The sequence below is a fragment of the Rhodamnia argentea genome, chromosome 1 (genome assembly GCF_020921035.1).
Source record: "Rhodamnia argentea isolate NSW1041297 chromosome 1, ASM2092103v1, whole genome shotgun sequence".
Lineage (NCBI taxonomy): Eukaryota > Viridiplantae > Streptophyta > Magnoliopsida > Myrtales > Myrtaceae > Rhodamnia > Rhodamnia argentea.
The window spans coordinates 4,882,465-4,905,242 of record NC_063150.1 but is presented as its reverse complement, the minus strand read 5'-3'; the positions used below and the strand labels follow the sequence as shown (position 1 = coordinate 4,905,242).

Sequence of the window (22,778 nt, the reverse complement as noted above, 5' to 3'; positions counted from 1 at the left end):
CTATCGCATAATCCATCTTTGCTTTCACTAAAGATGTCAGCTCTTTTCCCATTCAAAAATTAGCCGCAATCGACTTGCCATTTGCCAAAGGAATGGAATCTTGTATCATCATGAGATTCATCTTTCGCCACCATTTGCAAGATTGCTGATATTGTCCTTAACCACAAGAAGCTAATATAAATAACAGTTGTAAGTTGACGAATTTGTCGGAGGAAAAGTTGATGTGGAGGGTTGCATCTGCCAGGAGAGTTTTGGAAGCGATACTTTGCTCTATCCTGATATATCTAAACCACTTGGAAAGGTGAGCAGTAGAGCTGATTGAGGGCTGCCGTCTGTTAGTCTTGTTTTGTCTTTCACTTTTCAAAGATGATGCGGTTGACTGTGGCCAAAAGAAGAAAAGAAACTTACAAGGTCAATAAATTGGAACACAACACCAACAAGAAGAGCAACGCCAACCCAGTCTTTGTTCAACTCTGGCCTTCATTCTGCATTCCTGCATGATTTCAGGTTATCTTCATCATTTTGGCTATTTCTATGTGGAATGAGCAGGCGTCTCATGATGGCTTCTAATGTTTTTTTGTACTCGAGAGAAGCATTTTTTCAAAATGTTCATATTGTTTCTGTTCGACATTTGATCAAATGGATATGCTGTTAGGAATCCCCTTCCCTGCTCGTAAGGGATTTTGGTTGGTCCGCCTCTGTTCCTGAGTTCTGGATTTTTATTCCTTTCTCTTATTCTTCCTCGTATGTCTCTGAGATTCCTTCTGAACTTCATAAATAATTGGTGAAGCTCTTCCTTATCAGTCCACTGTGCCATCGACATCTGGCCCAAGTATTCTCCATCTGAAGTGTGCTGCGACAGGACTTCCATCAATGCTATCCAAAGGGTCATCTCAGACCTTCTGGGTAGCATTTTGATATAATATCTGTCAGTGTCTCCAAGGAACTCAGCAAATTCAAAAGTACCTTCTCTTGGGATGAATTTTCTACACATTGTGGGACGGTTTGGAGGGTAACCAGCATAGGCATATTGGCCAAATGCTACTGATGCATGAAGGGCTGAAGAAGTCCATATAAGTGTGGTGAGAGCCTCAATGAGGTCGGCGAGATTTTTCATTTCGTACCATTTCTCATGCTTGTTATCACCATGACCCACATTTCTGATTTCAGACCACCATGCTTGCAGCTCTTCATCCGACTGAATATGGCCATCTTGTTTGTAAAACACGGAACAGAGTGATGTGATTAAACAAGAAAATGATCTCCTATTCCCCCTTAACATATCACTGTGTGGACTATCTCCATAGAGAGACTGATGTGATTAAACAAGAAAATGAATAGCGACTAAGAATTATCAGTAAGGAAAGAGTACCTTTTCAATAAGTCTGAAGGGAGGCCTTGTTCGTCAAATCCCCACTCTTTGTAGAGCTTGGATGACAACTCCACGGACACTTCTCGGGTGAAAAGTGTCTTCTCCAGGACTCCTCCGGAGTTTATGAGGATAAGCCTAAAGAGTGCATTTATGTGCATGGTGTCCCTGAAGTGTGGACGTAATAGCTGGTGGATCGGGTGCATCACGCTCAATTGTCTTCTACTAGCAATAATGAACGGCTCGACTACGGCATGGGTATGCAACCTATCATTTAGATATTAGCTCTGAGGTCTTCTCATATTAGAGCCTGATACTCATTGCAAACACTTCCCGCAAAAATGTTTATGAATCATTTGCCATTGTGGATAAGTGATCACTCACCTTGGGCCATTGGTTGGGAAAAGAAAATGATACTCATCTACGAATGCCAAATATGGTGTGGATATTTGACCTTCAGAGAAGATAATGCTACTTACCAATGACAGATTAGTTGATGATGCGCAGAATCATTTGCCATGACTTGGGTCTTAGCACGCTGCCATAATGCTGCTTCAGTGCCTTGGCTTGCTGGAACGAATACCCTGTGGACCTCCACGCTGCTTGATGAGCCAGGCAAGCTCAGTTCTATTGCCACCGGTTTTAGCGTCCCATCCCTACTAGAGAATAATAATGTCCAAGATGCATAAGCACAAATGCCCTTTGTGTTTATTCTGTTGAGGAACGACATAAGATAATTGTGATGATCCAGGATGAATGTCTTATGTTGACTCATAGCCTGCTCAATAGTCAGGCCATCAAGGTTATGGGCGATATGGGCGGCCTCGATTGAACTTCTCTGTCCAATTTTGCTATATGGTGGGAATTCCTGCAAGTTTTAGCCGGTCATAGGTAGCTAAGTTTCTCTTTTGTTGGATCCTGCTCTGTACTTTGTACCTTACTTGTAGCGTTCTTATAATATCAACATAGACCAAGGAAAAGGTATGGGTTTCATGTTTGCTTCTATACATGCATGAGTTTATCACGCATTTACGCCTGCCTGTGTCACTTGGTGGATAGGTTGCTCGCATTTGTGTAATCATACATCTATTAAAGGAATGGTAGAGATCCTAGGTTTTTGTTAACACACCTGCAACCTTTGAATTGTTGCTGGATTTATTCCTGCAATCATTTGCTGGGCGAACTCGCCATCATCTTTCCAGGCCCATTTGTCCTCTAAGTACCAGAAGGAAAAAACAAGTATCAAATTTTCTGCATTTTACGCGAAAGATGCCCCAAACTTCAAGTTCCAAGCATAGCCCAAGTTACCTGCTATTATCTGAGGTAGTGGGAATTTTGCTTGATTTGTTTTATTGGCTCGAATCATTCTTTTAAGTTGCTTATTGGGTGCCATCTTCCTAACTACATCAGGAACTTTCTCCGCATGTTGTCCTTGATTGCCAGAAAACACTTCAAGTATCTCATTGAATGAGTCAAAACTACCTGAATCCTCTTTGATTAAGGATTTCGTCTCTTGTACAATAAAATGTACCGCTGACTGGATAGAATTTGATAGCAGCTCGAGTAACTTCTTTGGGTGAAGTTGCTCGTCAGGAGGAACAAATATATCTAAGTCGATCGTTTTAGGTTGGTTTTAGTTTTTGGATCTGCCAGGAAGTGATCAAGTTTATAAAATGCGATCAGAACAATTAACAGGAACAAAAAGCAGATGTGGGTAAACGAATCAGAAAAATTAGGACCTTGCCGCCTATATTAACTGCAAAAGACAGCATTAGCTTAGTTTTTAGGAGGAAAAATTTGATGGACGACTTAGATTTCCAAGAAGTTGCTTTTGTCTTATTTTGGCAATTCTTCTAGGAAAGCGGTTGCCAGATTCTTGGCACAAATGAAGGAAAACAGACCAGGATCATACCATTATCGCTACAAGTGCATCCTGTTCGAATCCTACGAGGATAAGGATGTGCTTGGTTCCCACCTAAGATGGGTCTTGCATGTTCGTGACCTTGGTCAGCATTACCAAGGTCATCATAGTGATCGTATTCATATATCCTCTCCCACTCCTTCCTCTCTCCCGTACCATCTCCCCTCAAGCTATGAAGTTCCTCTCTTCTCAGTTCTACCATAGCTGCTGGTGTTTGGTTTGGAAGATAACACTATCACGAATATGGATTCAAGTGCTTTATTTCCATGTGAGGGCAAAAGAAACTTACGTATCATGTGAATAACTTACAGTATTGGAGAAGAAAATTCTGTCCGTCTTTGTTCTTCTAATGGGAAATACCCATGTTTGGCAGTCAAAGTGGATGATCTCGACACTTGAGACCTCGAAGGTGGCAGCCTGGAGGAAGAATTTATGCTTGTGCTCATTGGTTATGAGGAAAGCTCCTGGAATTCCAAATTCTGCTTCCACTTTGAACTTCACACTGTACACTGTGATGTTGAGCCCTTTGTCTTTCGTAGTCTTTACATGCCTGAGAATTGCTTTCTTGCTCAACTTCCCTTTGCCAGTATCTGTTAATCAACAAAGATGAAAAAATATCAGCTGTAAATTCAGACATCTTAGAAGCTGCTACTTCACGGGTTGCTTTGGCGCTGAGAACCAAACAGTAGTTCATTTATGCTTGTTCTAGATGTAACTTTACCAAGTTTAAGCTCCATCTATTTTAAGCTGCCAAATCCAGGATCATTTAGTAATTGTGAGTGATCTAGCTTTGTCTGAAGAGTAAGTTTTATATTAAATTTTTTTGTCACGTCTTCCCTCATCGAGCTACTAAATAATAGAGATTTGGCTGTGCTCCTGGAAACTTGGTCACTGATGCAAAGCATGTCAATTTAAAAATATATAGCAATGGCCCGAAAAAAGGAAGAAATAGTTCTTCAAGGATGAGGGTTCTATTTTGCTCAGATTTTCAAGATACCTGCTCTGCTCTTCTACTTGCTGCTATCGCCAACTTTCGGGTGTACACTACGTACATTAGGGGATAAATATCAGAAAATGGGACAGTATTATAGGAGAAAGGAGTGGGGAATGGAAGCCGGTGGTGATTTGCTGAACTCCATGATGCATCTTGCTCGGTACGGCAGATGTTTTTCTCAATCCAGAAGCTGGTTAGAAAGTTTTCCTGGTCATGTTTAGGTTATATCGTAAAGTCAACGAAGACATTAACTTCAGAATTGCATCTATTCATAGACTGGCAAAGATGCTTGGCAGAGTCTGATTTTAATATTCCCTTTTCAGCTACATGTTTGATATTCTTCTGGAGAAAGATCCAACTTCCAGAATGCAACATTAACAGGTCGTAGTTACCAAAATTCTCAGGTGATTTTCTCTGAGAATTATAACTGACAGCTGGAAGGACCAGCTGAAGGTGGGCTGGTGGCTCAAGGAGTGAAGACCGGGGTCTTTCATTATGTAACACTCACGTGAGGTGAGGAGCAGAATTATCATGATTGATAAGGAGAACTAGCATAGTATGCCGAACCATTGAGAAGATGAGAAGAAACTAAAACATATTTGAGTAACAACGGATCTTTCTGCACATGAATTGCATTCATATAGCAAGTCGATGTGTCTCACTTTTGCTTACCCGGGTCAACCTTGGTGCAGCTGCAAAGTTGAACGGAAGCTGATTTACCGGGGCCTGAATGCCCTGGATCCGCCACAACGACAATTTCTCCATTGATCATGTAGTGTCTGGAGGGAACAGCCTCTCTCATAATCAAACGGTCAGTCATTTTGCTGTGAACGGAGTTCACGCACTTCGTGATGCGAAGAGTCAAGGGAAGCGATTTCTTTTTGGTTGTGCTCATGGTCTTTCTCAAGAGTTGTAATGTACCCCGGAATGAAGGGAAAGAAGCATTGAGAACTCTGAGCTGTGAAACACCCTCGCATAGGAAGTAATGTCAGGAGTTAACATAAAGACATTCTGATCTTTCGCCTTTAGCTATGCCTCAGATACATTGCTTGTCTCTGAGGCTTCTTCTTTGGCACTCATAGAAAAATTCCTAGCTCCGCAAGATCTCCCTTTTTCATTCTCTTTTGATTTGCTTGTGCAAATCTTGCACCAGAAGGAAGAAGAAAAAAGGATGAACAAGACCTGCAGATTACCTGTACAAAATTAGATGATCATGTTCACTGAAAGTCATTGGTGAGTCACTGAGGCTCCTTGATTTAAAAGGGTTGCTCAGCTTTTGTAAATGAAAAATTGAGGGTAGTGATCTCTGCAACATGAAAAGCAAACTTGCAGGGCTTTGTTGAAGGCTAGGATGATAGTTCATAGTTGATGATTTCAGTCGCGCATCAGTGTCCTCTGCTTCTCCTCAATGGAAAACAAAAATCATCTTCATTGCCTTTATACTTTTGTTACGAATTTCGGTAGAGATGATTTGTCTAACTTAAAAGTCCTTTCATTATGAATTTCCATACCAAGAAATCTATTGTTAAGGTAAAAATTATAACACATCATGACACGGCTACGCCAAAATTATCGCTCAATAATACGGGCAAAACAAAATAATGAATCAAGTATATTTAGCTGAAACAAAATCAGAAAACTTTATTCATATGAATCCTAGACATAAAATCTTGCCAACAGCGACAATTTGTTAGCCCCAGATGTCAAAAACAGGGCGAGCAAAACAGAGGGAGATGATACTTGCGGTGGGCCGTCTGATTTTTTGTTTCTACGTGGTCAAACTTGCTTTATTCCAATGTAAAACATCACTACTTTTAGCCCTTTCTAGCTTGAAGCTACTCTTACCGTTCTCCCAATGAAGCCATATGACGGTGCAATATCAAATTTGTATAGTTATTTTCCTGATGATTGTCACTAATTTTTTTATCACAAAAAACCTCAAAATTATATGATTATGACAAATTTACCTCAACCAAATTTTTTGACTACCAAACACCCTAAATTGCCACACCTATGACAAATTTACATTTCGTTAATTTTTGTTAAATTGGATTAATACCACGAAAAACATTAAATCGTTTCACCCGTGTTAAACAGAGGGTGAAAACTCCAAACTAATACATCCGTCAATTGTCACATGTTATCTCACTCAGCAATTTGATGGTAAAATTTAGTAGAACTAATGAAAGGTAAATTTATCATAGGTATATCAATTTTGGGTTTTTGATGGTCAAAAAGTAATTTGAGATAAATTTTTCACAAGTATATCGGTTTATGGATTTTCGTGATATTAACTCAAAAAAAGTATGAAATTTTGTTCGAGGAAAAAGAAAACCACCGAGTTTCAAATAATGCATGATAAACACATTTTTTTTCAAATAAACAAAAAAAAAATGCATAATTTTTTCTCTCGATGGACAAAAATCTCCGCCATTTACTTTAGTGGCCAAAAAGCTTATGTGACATATGCCACAACTAACAAGAATGACGTGTACATAGACATGTCAGTTGAGCCAAATTGGCACCGTATTTATCGACCAAAGAAAAAAACAGCGTCGTTTGAATAGGGTATCGGCTCATTCTCTTTGGACGACATGAAAAAAAAAAAAAAAACAAGGAATTTAACCTCAACAACAGCCTTCGAATTGGATGTCTCCAATCTCGCCCCAACAACTTCGCAACTTATAGATTTCACATCATCGATTCGGATTCAAGCAAATTGTGAAGTTCGGTTAGTGCTTCGATTTCATATATAATGAATTTCAAAGCGGATTGAGCAAACAATTTATCATAATTAAAGCGAAATGACGTTCTTTTGGCTTAGCTAACTAGTTCGTTATTCACGTCGCCGCCATTAACCGGATCAAATGCCAAATAAGCTTCTCTAGAAGGAAAGATCGACCGCTTTTATTTTCATCCGAAAAGCGAAGTTATTTTTGTGGTGAAGGTAAAATATCATTCTTTTTTTGCAAGATCCAATACATCGAATAGTTCACTTTTAATTTTGGGTCATTTTTGTCCTAAACGGATTAGTTCGTTTTTTTTTTTTTTTAAGCATTCGGCCGAAGATAAAGTGATCTGGAGTGGAAAACGCCCAAGGACCATGAGCCATTTTGCCTTTCTCAGCCATGGAGCCCAAGCAAAAACTCAGCCCACTCATTTTCGGAACTTGACTGATCGTACATCTCCATCTCCCGACGAATAAGTTAGTTAGGTGATCTATCATAACTTATTTTAAAAGGACACTCATTCACATAGTATTAAACTATCGCCAGAAATTATGTACGTATTCACACATAGACCACGTTTTTGCGCATATCTGATTGGAACATTGCATAAACCATTCAGCTAATCGGTTCATTACACACATGAAGATCACCCGCATTAACATATAATCAGATTCGTTCGTAGATAACGTCCATAACTTATGACTTACCGATAGAAAACATAGACCCTTCAACCACGCATGGAGGAAAAACAGCCCTTTGCCCATTTCGGAATTAGTTGCATGGAAATTTGTTTCAAAACACCACAAAGTAACCGAAGTAGTCCGGGACACTCAACGGAAGAAAGGGTAAACGAAAAATGTCGAGAATGTGTTGGAGAATAGTCAATACCGAACGTGCCAAAAGAGAGTTGATGGAAAACATTGTTGAGTGAGTGCTCCGAGGTAACCCAAATTCAGATGATTGGAGAGCGATTGAGATGGCTCCATGGTTCTTCACTCAATCACAATTCTTTTGCCGGAAGGTTTTTAACGGCACAGACGAGGTTCCAAGGCTTCAGATGGTATGGCAAAGCCACATGAATGGGAGAATGTAAGTGAGAGGAAAAGCAATTTGAATTGGGAATGAAATTTAAAAGACAAGAAGGGTAGTGCTTGTTTGTCTACGCGGAAGTCAAAGGATTATCAATATGACAAAGAACACATCTTCTACGGACGGTACGAAACAAAATTCTTGTCTCCCCTTTATAGGGATAATGACACAAATAATCTCTGAATTTTAATTTAATATGCAATGTGATCCATGAACTTTTAATTTGTTTAATGTAATCCTTGAATTTTAGCCCAATGTGTAATGTGATCTTTGAACTTTTAATTTGTTCAATGTGACCATTGGATGTTTAGTACTTGTTCAAATTAGTTCCCGAATTATGTGAAAATTTTCAATGTTGTCCTTCCATTGATAGAAAAAGGACAAAAGTTAGTCCCCTCTCGCTTCTTTTCTTGATGTTTGATCTTTTCATATAATTGAAAGTCGAGATTTCATGTTAGTCAATCGGCAAATTAGTCGGTAGGGTGTGTCTTTGGCTAGCCCAATGAGATCCCCAATATAAAAGAAGAAAGCACTACTTCATGGGAAGTTGCTGAAAGTCTGTACAACGGTCTCCCTACGAAGCTGTAAGGCAGTTCACTCATATGACCTCAAAAAGGCAAGAAGTAGCATCCTGCCAAAGAAAGTCTATGCTATGCCTATGCATGTGCATGATACCTCTAAAAAAGCGAATTCCTCCTTTGAGGAGTTGAATTAAATATGTACCAAAAGTACATGGACCATATTGAACAAATTAAAAGTACATAAATGATATTGCATGTTAGGCTGCAGTTCAGAGACCACATTGAACAAATTAAACGTTCGGGGACCATATTACACATTGAGCCAAAATTTAATATTAGTAGGAGGTATAGTTGTGAGTAAATGGGTTTCTTAGGCAGGAGGTATTACCTTTTTGCAATCTTCTAATTTGTGTACATCCACACTTAATCAATTAGTAACTAAGTCATGCATCACCCTTGTGCCCACATAGCACATTTTGCATTCGGTTTTCTAATGTTATCCGAGTACGGTGTCCAGACCAAAAATTGCATATTTGTCGCGTTAATCATATATATTTTAACCGCTTGCTTCAAGATTGATGTTTAAATAGAAAACTTTCATTATGCACGATACCGTACCTAGGGTAAATCCTTAAATATAGGCAGGAATGCAAGCGGTTTATTCATGGCAAGGTCATCTATGATAATCACTTGTTCTCAAAACGTAATAACTAAACAGTAAGTAAAAAGTGCTAGATGGTGTATGAAGAGGTTGTAACTTGCAAGTAATTGCCAGATTACTTGCTAATAACAAAACTTGGGCTTAAGTACACTACAAGTGCCAAAACTTATGTACGGCGCTCACTTTAGTGCCAAAATTTTCAAAATGATCACTTAAATGTCAATTTTTTTTTTAAAACGATTACTTTAGTGCCAAAACTTTCAAAACGATCACTTAAGTGCTAATTTTTTTTTAAATAATCACTTAAGTGCCGAATTTTTTGAAAAACACTACTTTAATGCCAATCCCGGCGGGCCACGTCGGCTCAAATATTAATAAAAAAAAATAGGCCATATCCGATTTCGGGCGAGCCACGTTTGCTCAAATCGGAATTGGCACTGAAAAGATCGTTTTTTAAAAAAAGTTGGTATTTAAGCGATCATTTTTAAAAAAAGTTGACACTTAAGTTATTGTTTTGAAAGTTTTGGCATTAAAGTGAGCGTTATACACAAGTTTTGACATCCGTAGTGTAGTTTTGACATCTGTAGTGTACTTTAGCCTTCATGGCAAGGTCATATATTATAATCACTTGTTCTCAAAATGTAATAACTAAACAGTAAGTAAAAAGTGCTAGATGGTGTATGAAGAGGCTGTAACTTGCAAGTAATTGCCAAATTACTCGCTAATAACGAAACAGCATTTACTCACAAATTCAATTTCATATATTGTTATATTTGAGATTACATGTACACATTTGTAGGAATATAAATAGAATATATCTTTCATATATTATGTCCTCCTCTTGGAAATTTATCTATTAACAATTGACATAATTAATGGAAAGAACTCTCTTTCTATTATAGCACTATAGTTTATAGATAGATTCAATAACTAGTAACCGAAGAAAAAAAAAGTCAGCATAGAAACCAGTCAACCACATTGCCTGATTTGGCAGCGGTTACATAGAAACGTTGTCGTTTTATGAGAGAGAGGACTTGTGACGGAATTGGGCTGCAGACTATGAAGAGTTAGCTTGTTTGGTTAAAAAGTGTAAAGGTTGGAGTGTTTATATTGTCGATCAAGGCAAAAGGCCACTGTCTACACTATAGCTATGCACTCTCCAATTCCACATGTTTGAGATTCCTTCTTGTGTATATACCAAGAAGACTGATGAGTTGTCAGTTTATGCAACCAAGGTAGATGCCCATAGGAGCATCCTTTTAGAAGCCTCTTGTTCCATGTGATGGTTACATATGGAAAAGGGAATGTTTTCTTATTACTCAAATGTTGGGTGGCTCTTCATAGTATGCAGCCTAATTCCGTCACAAACCCTCTCTTTCATATGACTAATTCTCATATATTCAGAATGAATCTCAAAGATCTTTCCGCTAAACAAATGAACCACTTTTGAAACTATACATGAGAGCATTCAAATATAACAAATGACAACTGATGAATTGAGTAAAACCATAGTATTTAGAAATACGAGAAGCCATCAAAACGAATACAAAATCCTAATGTTGTACACATTATATCAAAATCTTCATATTTTGATTGGATTTCTTACACCGCAATTTCAAATTCAACAATTGATGGCTGACAGTCTCTCGCTATCAGAAGAGTAATCAAACACATGGTCAAGAAATCCATTTGGCCCGTAATTCTAGAAGTTAAACCAGTACCCTCAGAAATGTCCAAGGACCCTAAATCTGCATTCCCTTCAAATAAAAACAACTGGATGGATCGAGGAAGAGATTTCTCATGAATTCATTCCAATAAGCTTCTTTGGAAAATTGTTAGAAAGAGGTTGAGAAACTTTGCAAATGCATTCTTGTCAAAAACATCTTTGCTATCATGTCCTTAATTAAGATGAATGGCTTATCTGTCATCACACAACATTATATTTGAACCTCCAGTCCCACTCTGTTTCTCCAACTGTGTTTGAACCCCCAGTCGCACGCTGTTTCTCCAATAATCCTTGCTTGTTGGCTACACGAATGGAAAGATGTCAAAAAGCATGGATGACTAATCTGCCCAATAGTCTTCATCCAAAGTTTTCTACCCCAGGGAGAAGGATCATTCTTGGCCAAAAAGTTTGGGCTGTGGAAGAAAATCTATACAGGCACGCTTTGGATATTATGAAAAACACTTATAGAAAATCTCCCAGTCTGCAATCACCACCATTTACACTCATTATCTGTTTAATTTTGGTTTCGCAAGACGAGATGGTTCAAGATAAAGACATGCACAAAAGCTAGAAAGGCGAGCAATCATGGACGGCACAAAAAGCATCCTCACTCCTTTGCCAAGCATAATACGATAATATTCCATGCTTAACCCATTCTGGAATTTGCTCCATGGCACGGGCTGTTTCCATGCTTTTGTCCCTAAAATCGAGGACTGTAGGTTGGATTCTTGCTTTCGGTTGCTTAAAAATGTAATCAAGTCTTAAAATTTATCAAATGGATGCAATCGAATCATTCCGCTAAATCTGTCCAAATTGGCTAACAAAAAATGCCGGTATAACTTTCTTTATTATGTTTTTTCTTCTATGTGACAATGACATGGCTAAAACATGACATATAATACTAAAACGAAGGTGGTGCTTTTGGTTTTAATTTCATATATGAGTCCAAATTACATATAAATTATATAAAAAATAAGCTAAATTTAAATAAATCTCGCGGTCTGCAATCCCCACCATTTTCACTCTATTGTCTGTTCAATCATTCTTTCACAATCGTCAATTCCACAAATCCAGGGTCCAGTGTACCTGAATCCCATGTTTCACTATCTCAGGTAACAGCATATGCAATTAAGTAGTGTCTTTTGTAAAATTGCAGTGGAAGAATCTATTTTTGGTGTAGAACTCGTGAGGATTTTATTTCTGCTCCCTGGTCATCAAGGAAAAGGAGTTTTAAAGTGGTATACTGCAACTGAAAAAACTGTAATTTTAGATAAAAACATATTTCTGTCTGGGCCCCATAGACTACTTTTGAATAGATTTATGCTACGGCGTATTTCATCTTGATGTTGAAACATCATGCAGAGTCCAAGATTGGCAATGTTTTTGTCATCAAATTCGTCTAAACAGAAATAAGATTGAAAGACTAACTTTAGTCAATATAAACTGAGTATGCAGAAAGTTGATCCAAGCCCAATAAATATCGCTGTGTCCTTAAGACAAATTTGTCCCCTCAATTTCGTACTCGAGGATGTTGGACAATTGTCTCTCGGGATAAAATGGATCGCGTTCCTCCGAAGCGGTCTCTTTTCAAAGGACTCCAACGAACGTAACTTTGCGGGATTATCGCATAGAATGTATGAGGAAAAAAACAAGCATGCAAGTTCTGAAAAGAAAACCGAGAGTGTATGCTCGGAAAAAGAAACGTGTCCCGAAATGGCCTATTCGAGGACTACTTATTTTGGAAGAACGAAAAGCCACGAAGAGTCACGAAGCTTGAATTCGAGCGATAATTTACATAACCGATCGATTCCTTACGAACAGTTGCATTTGTTCGTTATTCTTTAAACGAACACCGATGGGAAAAAATGGAATATAAGAAGCCCGGACCCGAACTTGGGCCGAGCGGGTGGTCGGCTGAAGCGCGTGTGGCCCGGCTTAACTTTGCGTAGGTCCTCTCCCTTCCACAAAAGTGGGGTGTCTCTTGGGGCCCAAACCCATTTGCAAAGTTACATTATATAAACCCATCTTCCATATATCTCTTATCTTACGTGGGACTCCCACACTTCTCATTCACACTTAAATGACTTAAGGGATAACATCCCCAACAGTTTTTTCAACCAAGCACTAAGTAGTGGTTACGAGAATAATAGATCTTCTCCCCTGGGATGATCTAGCCATGAAAGGAAGAACAAGAAATCTCTAGAATCTCAAAAATCAGAGGGTGATTATTGATTTTGGCCGTTTATACGTGGTGCTTATAGCTCATATTGCTCTCGGATTTTCAGCGAAAGAAATGGATTATCATTTTTCTTCGTCCTCCCCATGGCCTTTTTCAAAGGGTGCTAGTGATGGATGCAGATCGATAGGGCAAAAGTTATTTGTGAATGCTTGATAGCATCGGAAGTTATCGATCCGAAATTTGAGGAAGCCTTTTGCTGATTTCTTCCTGGACAGGTATATTGAAGTGTACTCTTTTTCTGCTCTCTTTCCTCTGTATGCTGTTCTATCGGGCAGATTCTTCATTTGTTGACCAAATCTGCGTGAAATAATTTGTGAATTACTTGTTTCGCAGGTAGTGAGGCAGAGGCGGTTCAAAGACTTCACCACCTGGAAGCAAATTCCAATTCTTCTTCACAGAAGTCACCTACAAGAAAGGAAATCAAAGATGCTTCTGGCGCAAGTTCATCTTTGGTGAACTTTTGATTCCGCAATGGGCTTTTATTTCCCATTCTGTAAATCCTTGGTGATGCATGCTTGCTATCGAACTCAAACGTCACATACATTTCGTGAAATGTATTTTGATATGAGTACAGATGCCCAATCATTTGATACCGAGCTAACTTACCATGCTGGTTTTGGAAGGAAGCGAGCGAGCATAGTAGCTTTACGGTGATTGATTGGTTTCTGCATTATCACGGTCCCGTTCTTAATCCGGGTCTCCTTAATTTGGCAACAATCATACAAACGCCAAAAATCAGGCACGTGTCGATATTTAATGAGACAAGTTAATGAAAAGTGAGCGCTTCTAATATTTAAGATCACGCGGATAATATGATTGGTCGGTCGCACCATATCAACCGTGTGCCTATACATGAGATTTTATCTGGGTGTTTTTATCGAAACGAAATTTCTAATCAGACATGCGGTATTCTTTAAGGCTACGAAAGCACCCAACAATTAAGAAAATCCCCCAATTTCTAGTGCGTTAACTTTTCTAATGTAGTGAATTATCCGTATATTTGAGAAAATTCAAAATTTCTCCTTAAGCAGCATGCTTAACTAATTTTCTTGGACATTCATTAACAAGGCATTTTATCGACCATATTACTGCTTAACTAGTAATTACCGAGTCAAGTCCAAATCATTCGCAGATAGCTCGACTCGATTTAATTTCTAATTTCGTTTAGTTGACTCGTATTTGTTCCGTAGGCATCGAGTTCAAGGTGTGTTCATGCTTCGTCCGTCTTATTGCTTGGGCAACGTGGTTTTCTTTTAGATCTCAAGGCCCAGCCAAGCCCGGTTTCTTTCAAATGGACCTTTTGTAGATATTTTCATTTGGTGGGTGGGCTTAGATGAGGTCTTTAAATGAAAATACCAAATTAATAATAACGTACGACGAACTTCGTATTTGAATACTCAATTACATGATTGGGGGTGTAGTCGGACGACCAACCAAGCTACAACATTTTTGCAATGACACATGTTGGCCTAACTTTACATCCCAAATTCGATGCGTAACACGAATTGAAAGCTGCAAAAAAAAAAAAAAAAAAGAAGAATAGTCGATATCGAAGGAGTAACGATTGTAGCAATAACAACGGTGACATGACATAATAATAATAGCGACATGGCCCTCACAATCTTTAAAAAAGTATGGTGCTCTGCAATAAAACACTAGTAAAGCCCCGTTTCACCCTAAACTGAGTGAATGCTCACCCGGTTCACCCTACATTGGGTGAATTCTAAATCGATGCTCACCTGATTCACTCGAGTCCGCCTAGACCTCCGCCTGATTCAACCTTAGCCGACTAATATACTACGATCTGTTTATATTAATGGATGACATCTCATGGTTAAGCCCACACAATGTTGTCGAGCCGCTCGGTTGAGATTGTCTTGGCATCTTCTCGAGGATCGGGCCTGTTTGGCCGGGCAAGACCAACTCTAGGATCCAGAAATTTACTTCTCCAAGCCCAATTATCGAACCAGCCCTAAGTTGAAGTGGGCTTTTTTCTCCATTTCAACTCCAAAATGCAATTCCATTGCCTTGCGTACTTAACGTAACAATTAAGGTTGCGTATGGTAATGTTCCAGAAAAAGTGTTTGTGTTCCCAAAGTATTCCCGAAACACTTGGAGAACAGAAATGTATATGGTAAAAAAGTTTTCCCAAAGTATTCCGGGAACACTTTTGAAAAACAAAAACATTTTTGCAGCAGAAACAAGAAACAAAAAAAAAAAAATTGTTTCTATATTTTTGGAACACTTTTTAGAAACACATTTGGAACAATTTTTAGAAAAAATTGGGAATTTTTTTTTTTAACACACTCTCTTCTCTTTTATTATTGCACGATATTGACACTTGATTTTTTTATCATTTTATTTTAGAATTAATTAAAAATACCAAAACAATTCAAAAAATTACAAAATCAACGTTGGAAGCCTTGGCTTAGCCATAGGAACCAATTTTGAACAAAAAAAAAAATATTTTTCGTAATTTTTGACATTTTTCGGATTTATTTTAATTATAAAAATAACCTAAAATAAGGAAAAATAATATTTGTGGTAAAAAAAAAAAAGAGTAAAAATAGTCCATATTTTTATTTTAATTCCATTTTCATGGGCTCTTAACTTTTTAAAAATTCAGTTTGGGACCACATGCCTCTTCATTGAACGTAATCCTAAATTGACTAAAAAATTTCATTTTAAATCATTTTAGCCAAAAATTTTTACTTTTAGAATCATGACATGAGACTTTGATACCCTGGATCTCATTTCAGTTCTCATGTTTGGAAAAATTGCACAATTAGACTAAAAGAACCTAAATGCATAAATATTTTTCATTTTAGTCTCCGGTTTCACTCAAAGTGCAATTAATATTTTTCTAGGGATCCCCGTTTAAAGGTAATCATAATTTTAACTACTTGGGAACATTTACATGTGAATCATAATTGTAATTTTTCCTATATATAGAAAACAAATTAGATGTTCTTGTTGTCCAATTCCAATTAATCTTCTTTTTCAGTTTTTTTTAATAGTTGATTTTGTCCATATTGTAATTTGATAAATCATGCATAAATTACTTATACATATATTGGTCTAATTTGATTTAGTAAATTGAACAAATGAGATTTAATTTGATTTAGTAAGTTAAAAAATAAAGACATCTTTATTTTATTTATTTTAATATATATATAGTCTCTTTAATTAAATGAAAAAATTAGGAAATTTTTTTTTTGCAATTACCAAACGAGTTTTTTTTTTTTTGGTTTTGGGAACAGAAACTTTATGCGATTACCAAACGCGTTTCTTTTTTTTTTTTTAATTCCTAGAACAATTTTTTTTTTCAGTTATCAAACGCGTTTCTATTCCCAAAAATCGTTGTTGGAAACAAAAGAAGAAAAAAGTGTTTCCGTTCCAAAAGTTGTTCCAGGAACAGAAACGTCACAATATGCAACCTAAGTATAAATAAAGGAAAATTCTTTCTCAATTTATATTGAGATAATTCTTTTGGTCATTGGCCTGCATCACTTATTTAAAGTCACGAAATTAGATCTTGACGAAACAAGGAATCGACTAAATAAATAAAAATACTAATCGCGAAAAGAAAACAATAAAGGAAACTAAATATTCTTAACTATGAATATTTATACTTAAAGATTCTCTATCTAAACAAGACGACTGTATATTTGGCAATTAATTAGTGTATCGTAAAATCCAATTCGATGATAGGATACTTGTATCGTTAATTGACGCACAATCTAAGACTTGCCTCTTTAGTATCCTTGTGATTGCTTCGCTTTAGCAGATGGACCGTGTTACTCCTTAGCAAAACACACTTTTTAACTTTATTTAGAGGTCTTATTAGAGTGTGGCATCCTTTTCTCTCTGAGAAAGCAAAAAGATCCTATTTATTCATTACAATTATTTCCAACATATAACTCAAAATTTCCTTTAAAAAAATAATTGTATATAAAACAGACCAACCGGTCGATAAAATTTCACTACATGAAAATTATTAGATCTCTTCTTTTTCTTTTTCTTTTTAAATGTGTCGACTTAATTGATCAAAATTAAAATGATTTTTTTTATAAATCGAAAAGCATATTATATCCAAAAATTACTAAGACGAAAGTTTGTTCCACAAATTTCTCGCTTTTACTCAAGCCTTCACTATACATAATCCCCTTGTTTGCAATTTTTTATAGATCGTTTTGTTGATGTCGTACATTACCAGGGGCAATTTATTGCAGTAAAGTGGTCGGGTAGTATATTAAGATGTGATCTGGATGGACCAGATCCAATAGAATTTGTAGTGGAGATGCCCCCGGAATTTCGTGATTCTATGGGCTTTTGCACGCAGGTTTTTTTGGTGGAGGTGGCGGGCCGTCTGGTGCTGGTCTTACAATTCGGACTATCAGATGGTGGAACCACTGGATTCCAGGTTTTCTCCATTGATTTAGATACGGGAAAGTGGACAGAGCTTGAGAGCATGGGAACGCGTCCCTCTTTGTAGGTTTTAACTCTTCCTTTTCAGTACATGTTGATGAGAACCAGCACGGTATCAAGCCAAACTGTATTTATTTTAGCGGCGTCAAGGACGTAGGAACATACTACATGGAGGATGGAAGAATTGAGTTCGATAAAAAAGCTGATTTTAGTGTTGATCCACCTCGATGGATTGATTTTCCACCTCTATGGATTCAACCAAGTTTTTGACATAGCGCTACAGCTTGTCCTTATGTTCAAGTAGGATTGTTGCTAGACACTTAGAAGTATCCTTCTATTAGTAATTATCTGTATTAAGATTTGCGTATTTTATGTTGCTATGGGGCTAATTTTTCAGTTGGTCATGGAAATTTCCATATTTTGTTCATCTTTCTGTGTAGTGTATGACAAGTGAAAAGTGTTGCTTTTGAGATTGCGCATAGTCCATAGAGATTGTGTTCTTGACATGCTCGGTAGGTTATGAAAATATTATCTGAATTATATTCAAGTCAAGTCGAAAAAACTTGTGACTCTAGTTCAATTCCACTCGAACATCTCAAACTCAAGCTTGATTGAGCTTTGTCTTCTTGAGCTCGAGGAGGTCAACTTCAATAAAATTTAATGAGCTTGATTGACATGATTTTGTCAATATATATTTTGACTTTGCACGATACTTGTATAATATCAGATTAAATTAAATTAGATATGCAACAAAGGAAGAACCATCCAAGAAGAGAAAACAGGGATCAGTGCAACGCAAACTATAGACTGTTAAAGAGTTTAAGAAGGCGTAAGCAACATTTTTTCACAGTGTCACAAGTTTGAGGTATCCGAACCTTCAACAGCATCGTCTAAAGTGTTCGTACTGCCGTGAATTTGAATAGTCAAAAGTAATAAAAAATAAGCTACTAACCTGCCCTAGATTTCAACAGGCTATCAAGAAATATGGAAGATGTTCTGAAAACATGAAACAACGTTTCCTAAATATCGAGACATGAAGTTGAAACGCCAGCACACTGATCACGATAAACTGGGAGTTGCAATTTCTTTTTGTTCCCCCCGTTTCTATCATCTATCGGCAACATCGACCTTCAACGGCAAAAGGTGCAGAATCAACTTTTCCCTGGTTTTGCATTACCATATCAGCAACCATTTCGGCGGTCCCCAGAGCTTGCCAAATGAACTAGAACTTGTAATCCCAAATATAGTACTTTATCAAATTGCTGATACAGTATCTTGTTATTTGACAGCTTAATCATTGGCATTTGCAACAGGAAGTAGAATATAGGAAAAGAACATCAGAGTATAAGCACTAGGGAAAATAAAGGTTCAACATTAATATCCAGAACTACAGCCGAGATTATTTTCTGCAACCAAAATATAAACGTCATTAGCATCTTGATGGTCACAGGGATTTTGCGTTGTGGCCATCATTGTTAGCTAATATCAGTCGTGGGTCTCACAGGTATAACTCTGCTATATGGTTCCCAAAGCGAGTATGACTGACTCATGCTCGCCACCATATTGACAAAACTGAAAGCATGGTACCACTAACACAATGTGATTGGGATTCTTGTCATTCTTTTGTGAACCGGGGGTTCTCTAAGACAATCCTTAGGGCCACCCAGGACCTCCTCCCCTGTAACAATATGTTTGTTATGGGTCAGATGGATTCTTCCGTGACCCAATTGGTATAATCGGTGTTTAAAAAGGCTTAGAAACTCAACATTGCTAAAGAAAAATTGTGATTACTCTTCTAATAGTGAGAGATTGTCTGCAATTAATTGTTGAATTTGAAATTGCAGGGTAAGAGATCCAAGCAAAATATGAAGATTTTGAGGTAACCTGTACAACTAGTAGGATTTGGTATTCAGTTTGACGGCTTCTAGTATTTCTAAATACCATAGTTATATTCCTTCTATCAGTCTCATTGGTTGTCATTTGTTATATTCGAATGCTCTCATGTATAGTTGCAAAAGTGGTTCATTTGTTGAGCAGGAAGCTGAGAGAGAGGACTTGTGATGGAATTGGGCTGCTGACCATGAAGAGTTAGCTTGTTTGGTTAAAAAATCTAACTGTCGATCAAGGCAGAAGGCAAATGTCTGTATTGTAGCTATGCGTGCTCTAGTTCCATATGTTTGAGATTCCTTTTTGTGTATGTACCAAGAAAATTGATGAGTTTTCAGTTTGTGCAACCGAGGTAGATGCCTATAGGGGCATCCTTTTAGAAGCCTCATGTTCCATGTGATGGTTGTAATTCATTTTTGTCGGTAGAGGAGAGCTTAGGTGGTCATTAAACGATCTAGCATGCGAATTAGTAGAAACTCTAAGCTCCCAATTGCTGTTTGTTGTGTTGATCTGGTTAAGGTTTCGCTAGTTCATGCTAAAGTTCATGATGATTGCTATTTGTTGGATGGGAGGTTGACATGTTCTACCGTTGAAAAGGGCTTAACTTTCCTAATCTTACGTTTGATAGTTTCTCCACGACTACCAGCTATAGGCATGGCTATAATAACCTCCAATCCACTTTCGTTTCTCTAGAACTAGGCAACTGATGATCTCCAACACAATTTGTCCCAGGCAATATGTTTGCAAAAAGTAGGTGGAATTGCAAATGACATTAGTGTCTACCCATAACTACACAACAGGCACAAAGAAACCATGGAATACATACTAGGCGACATTGACATTTCTCTTCACAAACGTGACAAAAAGTTGGCAACATGCAAACAATAGATAGTTCCCTCCACTGTAAAGGGCAAAGAACTCACAGCTCTTATGTTCACGATTCTTCACCCTGAACCTTCCAGAACCAGTTCCGGAGGTGAGGAGCTTTAGCAAATGAAGTATTCGGACACATCTGCTGTTGTCTTTAAACTATTTTTACCATCCAAAACAGAAGCTCCAGTCACCCACAGCAGAAAAGACAAAATAAACCGAATATCATGATTTTCCAGTACTATGGGATGTGCAAGAGATCGGTATTTCAATCAAACGATACACATTACTTTTTGCTATGCCCACAGAAAAGAAAGCCATATCAAGAATGTTGGCTGCGTAAGTTGGAAGAGATGGGATCCTTCATTTGAGTAATTAAATCTTAATGTAGGAAGTATAAATTTACAAGTTCACCCTAGGCAAGCAATGCTTATCGAGTTCCCTTTACATGTCCCAATCCGCAATCCAAATTCTGCTAGCAGCTTGCAGAATCGGAAATATATAACTTATCAACCATCACAAACAAAAATCAAATGCTCACATATCCTCTTAATGCCGCTATCTATGAGGACATGAGAATGAAAGCTGCAAATGGCGCGCGCGTGTGCATATATATACACCCCATTCCCGTCCTTAAAACCTCATCTCTTGGCTAATTTGCCTTTCCAAGCCGATCAATTGTGGTTACCCAGGTATCAAATGATAAAAATGTCTGATCATATAGAGAGTTTGCTTATAATTAAAACTTACAACCTTTGCGGTGAAAATCAATTTACAACTAGAATTTCGAGTACGCAAGCTTCCCCCAATTTGTTTTCGTCACCAGCCACTAGGTGATCATAGTTAAAGCCGTTTACATTTCTATAGCCAAAGGAAGCATCTCTATAATGCAACGAACAACCAATAATCTAATCAAAGCAACATCCTTTATCCTCATGCGGAAACACAGCATGTCTGAATAGCAAAATGCAATTCCGATTTCGGCGAATCCCAAATTGACAAGAAAAATAAGAGGCAGACCGTTTCTTCCAGAGTATTGTTCTCATTATTCACCCGAAACACCAACCACCAACAAATCACAAGGGACCCCCAATCAAAAAACCCTAACTTACGGGATATCCCAGGGCTTAGGCTCGGGAACGGCGACGACCATACCTTGGAGATCCTTCGTGAGCACCACCTGGCACCCCAACCTCGAATGCTTGTTCAAAACCCTAGCTCTCGAGTTCCTCTTCAGCACGTACTCCTCGTCGTAGCTCCTCGGAGGGAGCCGCTCAAGCCATTCCTGCGCGATGTTGACCTCGCACTCCGCGGAGCAAGCGTCGATCTCCTCCAGCCGGTGCGACGCCGGGTCGATGAGACCGCTGTTGGTCAGGGCCTTCAAGAGGGTGTGACCGGCGAGGCCGACGATCTCACGCTTATAGCCGTCGACGTCGATTGCGAAGAGCTTGACGATGCGATCGGAGACTTTCGCGGAGGAGGAGGGAGGGTGGGACAAGGTGGCGGAGGACTTGGCGAGGATGGGCCTGAAGGAGGAGAGAGACGGAAGGCGGTGGACTCTGGTGGAGAGCTTTTGGAGAGTCGAAATCGCCATTGTTGGACGCCTCCAAGGTTCGATGAGCAATTTGCTTATGAGGGGCCTGTGGTGGCACTGTAGTAGTGGAGCTAAAACGCTGCGTTTCGGTAGTTTTGATGTGTGAAACGAAAAGTCCATCTTTCCAGAATTTCCCGCTCAGATGATATGTTTTTCTCAAAAATGTGTTGCATTTTCAATTTCAGAAAGGAAGAAAAAAAATGCTATGTCTATGATTCATATGAAAGGAATTTCTGATTTTGTTTCAGCTAATTACATTTGATTTATTATTTTGTTGTCGCCCTTATAATTGAGTTGTTCAACACGATTGTGTTATGATTCGTTATAATTTTTGAGTTTAACGATATATTTCTTGGTATGGGAGTTCATAGTAAAATGAGTTTAAGATAGAAAAATACATCTTATGCAAATTCATAATAAAAGAAAAAAAGAAAAATAAGAAAGAGAAAAATCCCAGTGCAAGTTCCTCCCCACCTTGGTATGGACATTCATAACCAAAAGATAAAAGCTCTAATGCTATAGGTACATTGTCTAATTTTGACTTTCATACCATCTAATTAAATGAGTAATTTTGACATTCATTATGATAGTGAATGATTTTCTACTGTTTCGACAAACGGCGAGTTGTAGGTTTTGGACTTTGTTATCAAATTACGGATGATCATTATAAACTTTAAAACATGAGGAGGTTATCTAATATGAGAAGTCATGATTATGGTTTTTGAAACTTTTACAATTTATAACAAAAGA

The 22,778-nt window shown here is 37.9% G+C and overlaps 2 protein-coding genes and 1 long non-coding RNA gene across 3 annotated transcripts; 1 reads left to right on the top strand and 2 right to left on the bottom strand.

Moving 5' to 3' along the window:
- Positions 1-1,257: 1,257 nt before the first annotated feature.
- Positions 1,258-5,241, bottom strand: LOC115753316 (linoleate 9S-lipoxygenase 6-like). Its single transcript, XM_030691885.2, has 7 exons — positions 4,957-5,241; positions 3,600-3,880; positions 3,228-3,522; positions 2,678-2,986; positions 2,499-2,584; positions 1,849-2,237; positions 1,258-1,636 (listed from the first exon to the last, which is right to left on the bottom strand). The coding sequence occupies exons 1-7, from the start codon at positions 5,177-5,179 to the stop codon at positions 1,345-1,347; spliced, it is 1,875 nt and encodes a 624-aa protein (XP_030547745.1). The 5' UTR covers positions 5,180-5,241; the 3' UTR covers positions 1,258-1,344.
- Positions 2,032-2,887, top strand: LOC125312600. The gene is made up of 3 exons (XR_007196646.1): positions 2,032-2,260; positions 2,572-2,692; positions 2,780-2,887. It is a non-coding gene; the product is annotated as an uncharacterized LOC125312600 (long non-coding RNA).
- Positions 5,242-21,341: 16,100 nt separating the features above from the next.
- LOC115732928 (adrenodoxin-like protein 2, mitochondrial) lies at positions 21,342-22,071 on the bottom strand. Its single transcript, XM_030663614.2, has one exon. It carries the CDS (start codon positions 22,026-22,028, stop codon positions 21,543-21,545), a length of 486 nt encoding a protein of 161 aa, XP_030519474.2. The 5' UTR covers positions 22,029-22,071; the 3' UTR covers positions 21,342-21,542.
- Positions 22,072-22,778: the final 707 nt, after the last annotated feature.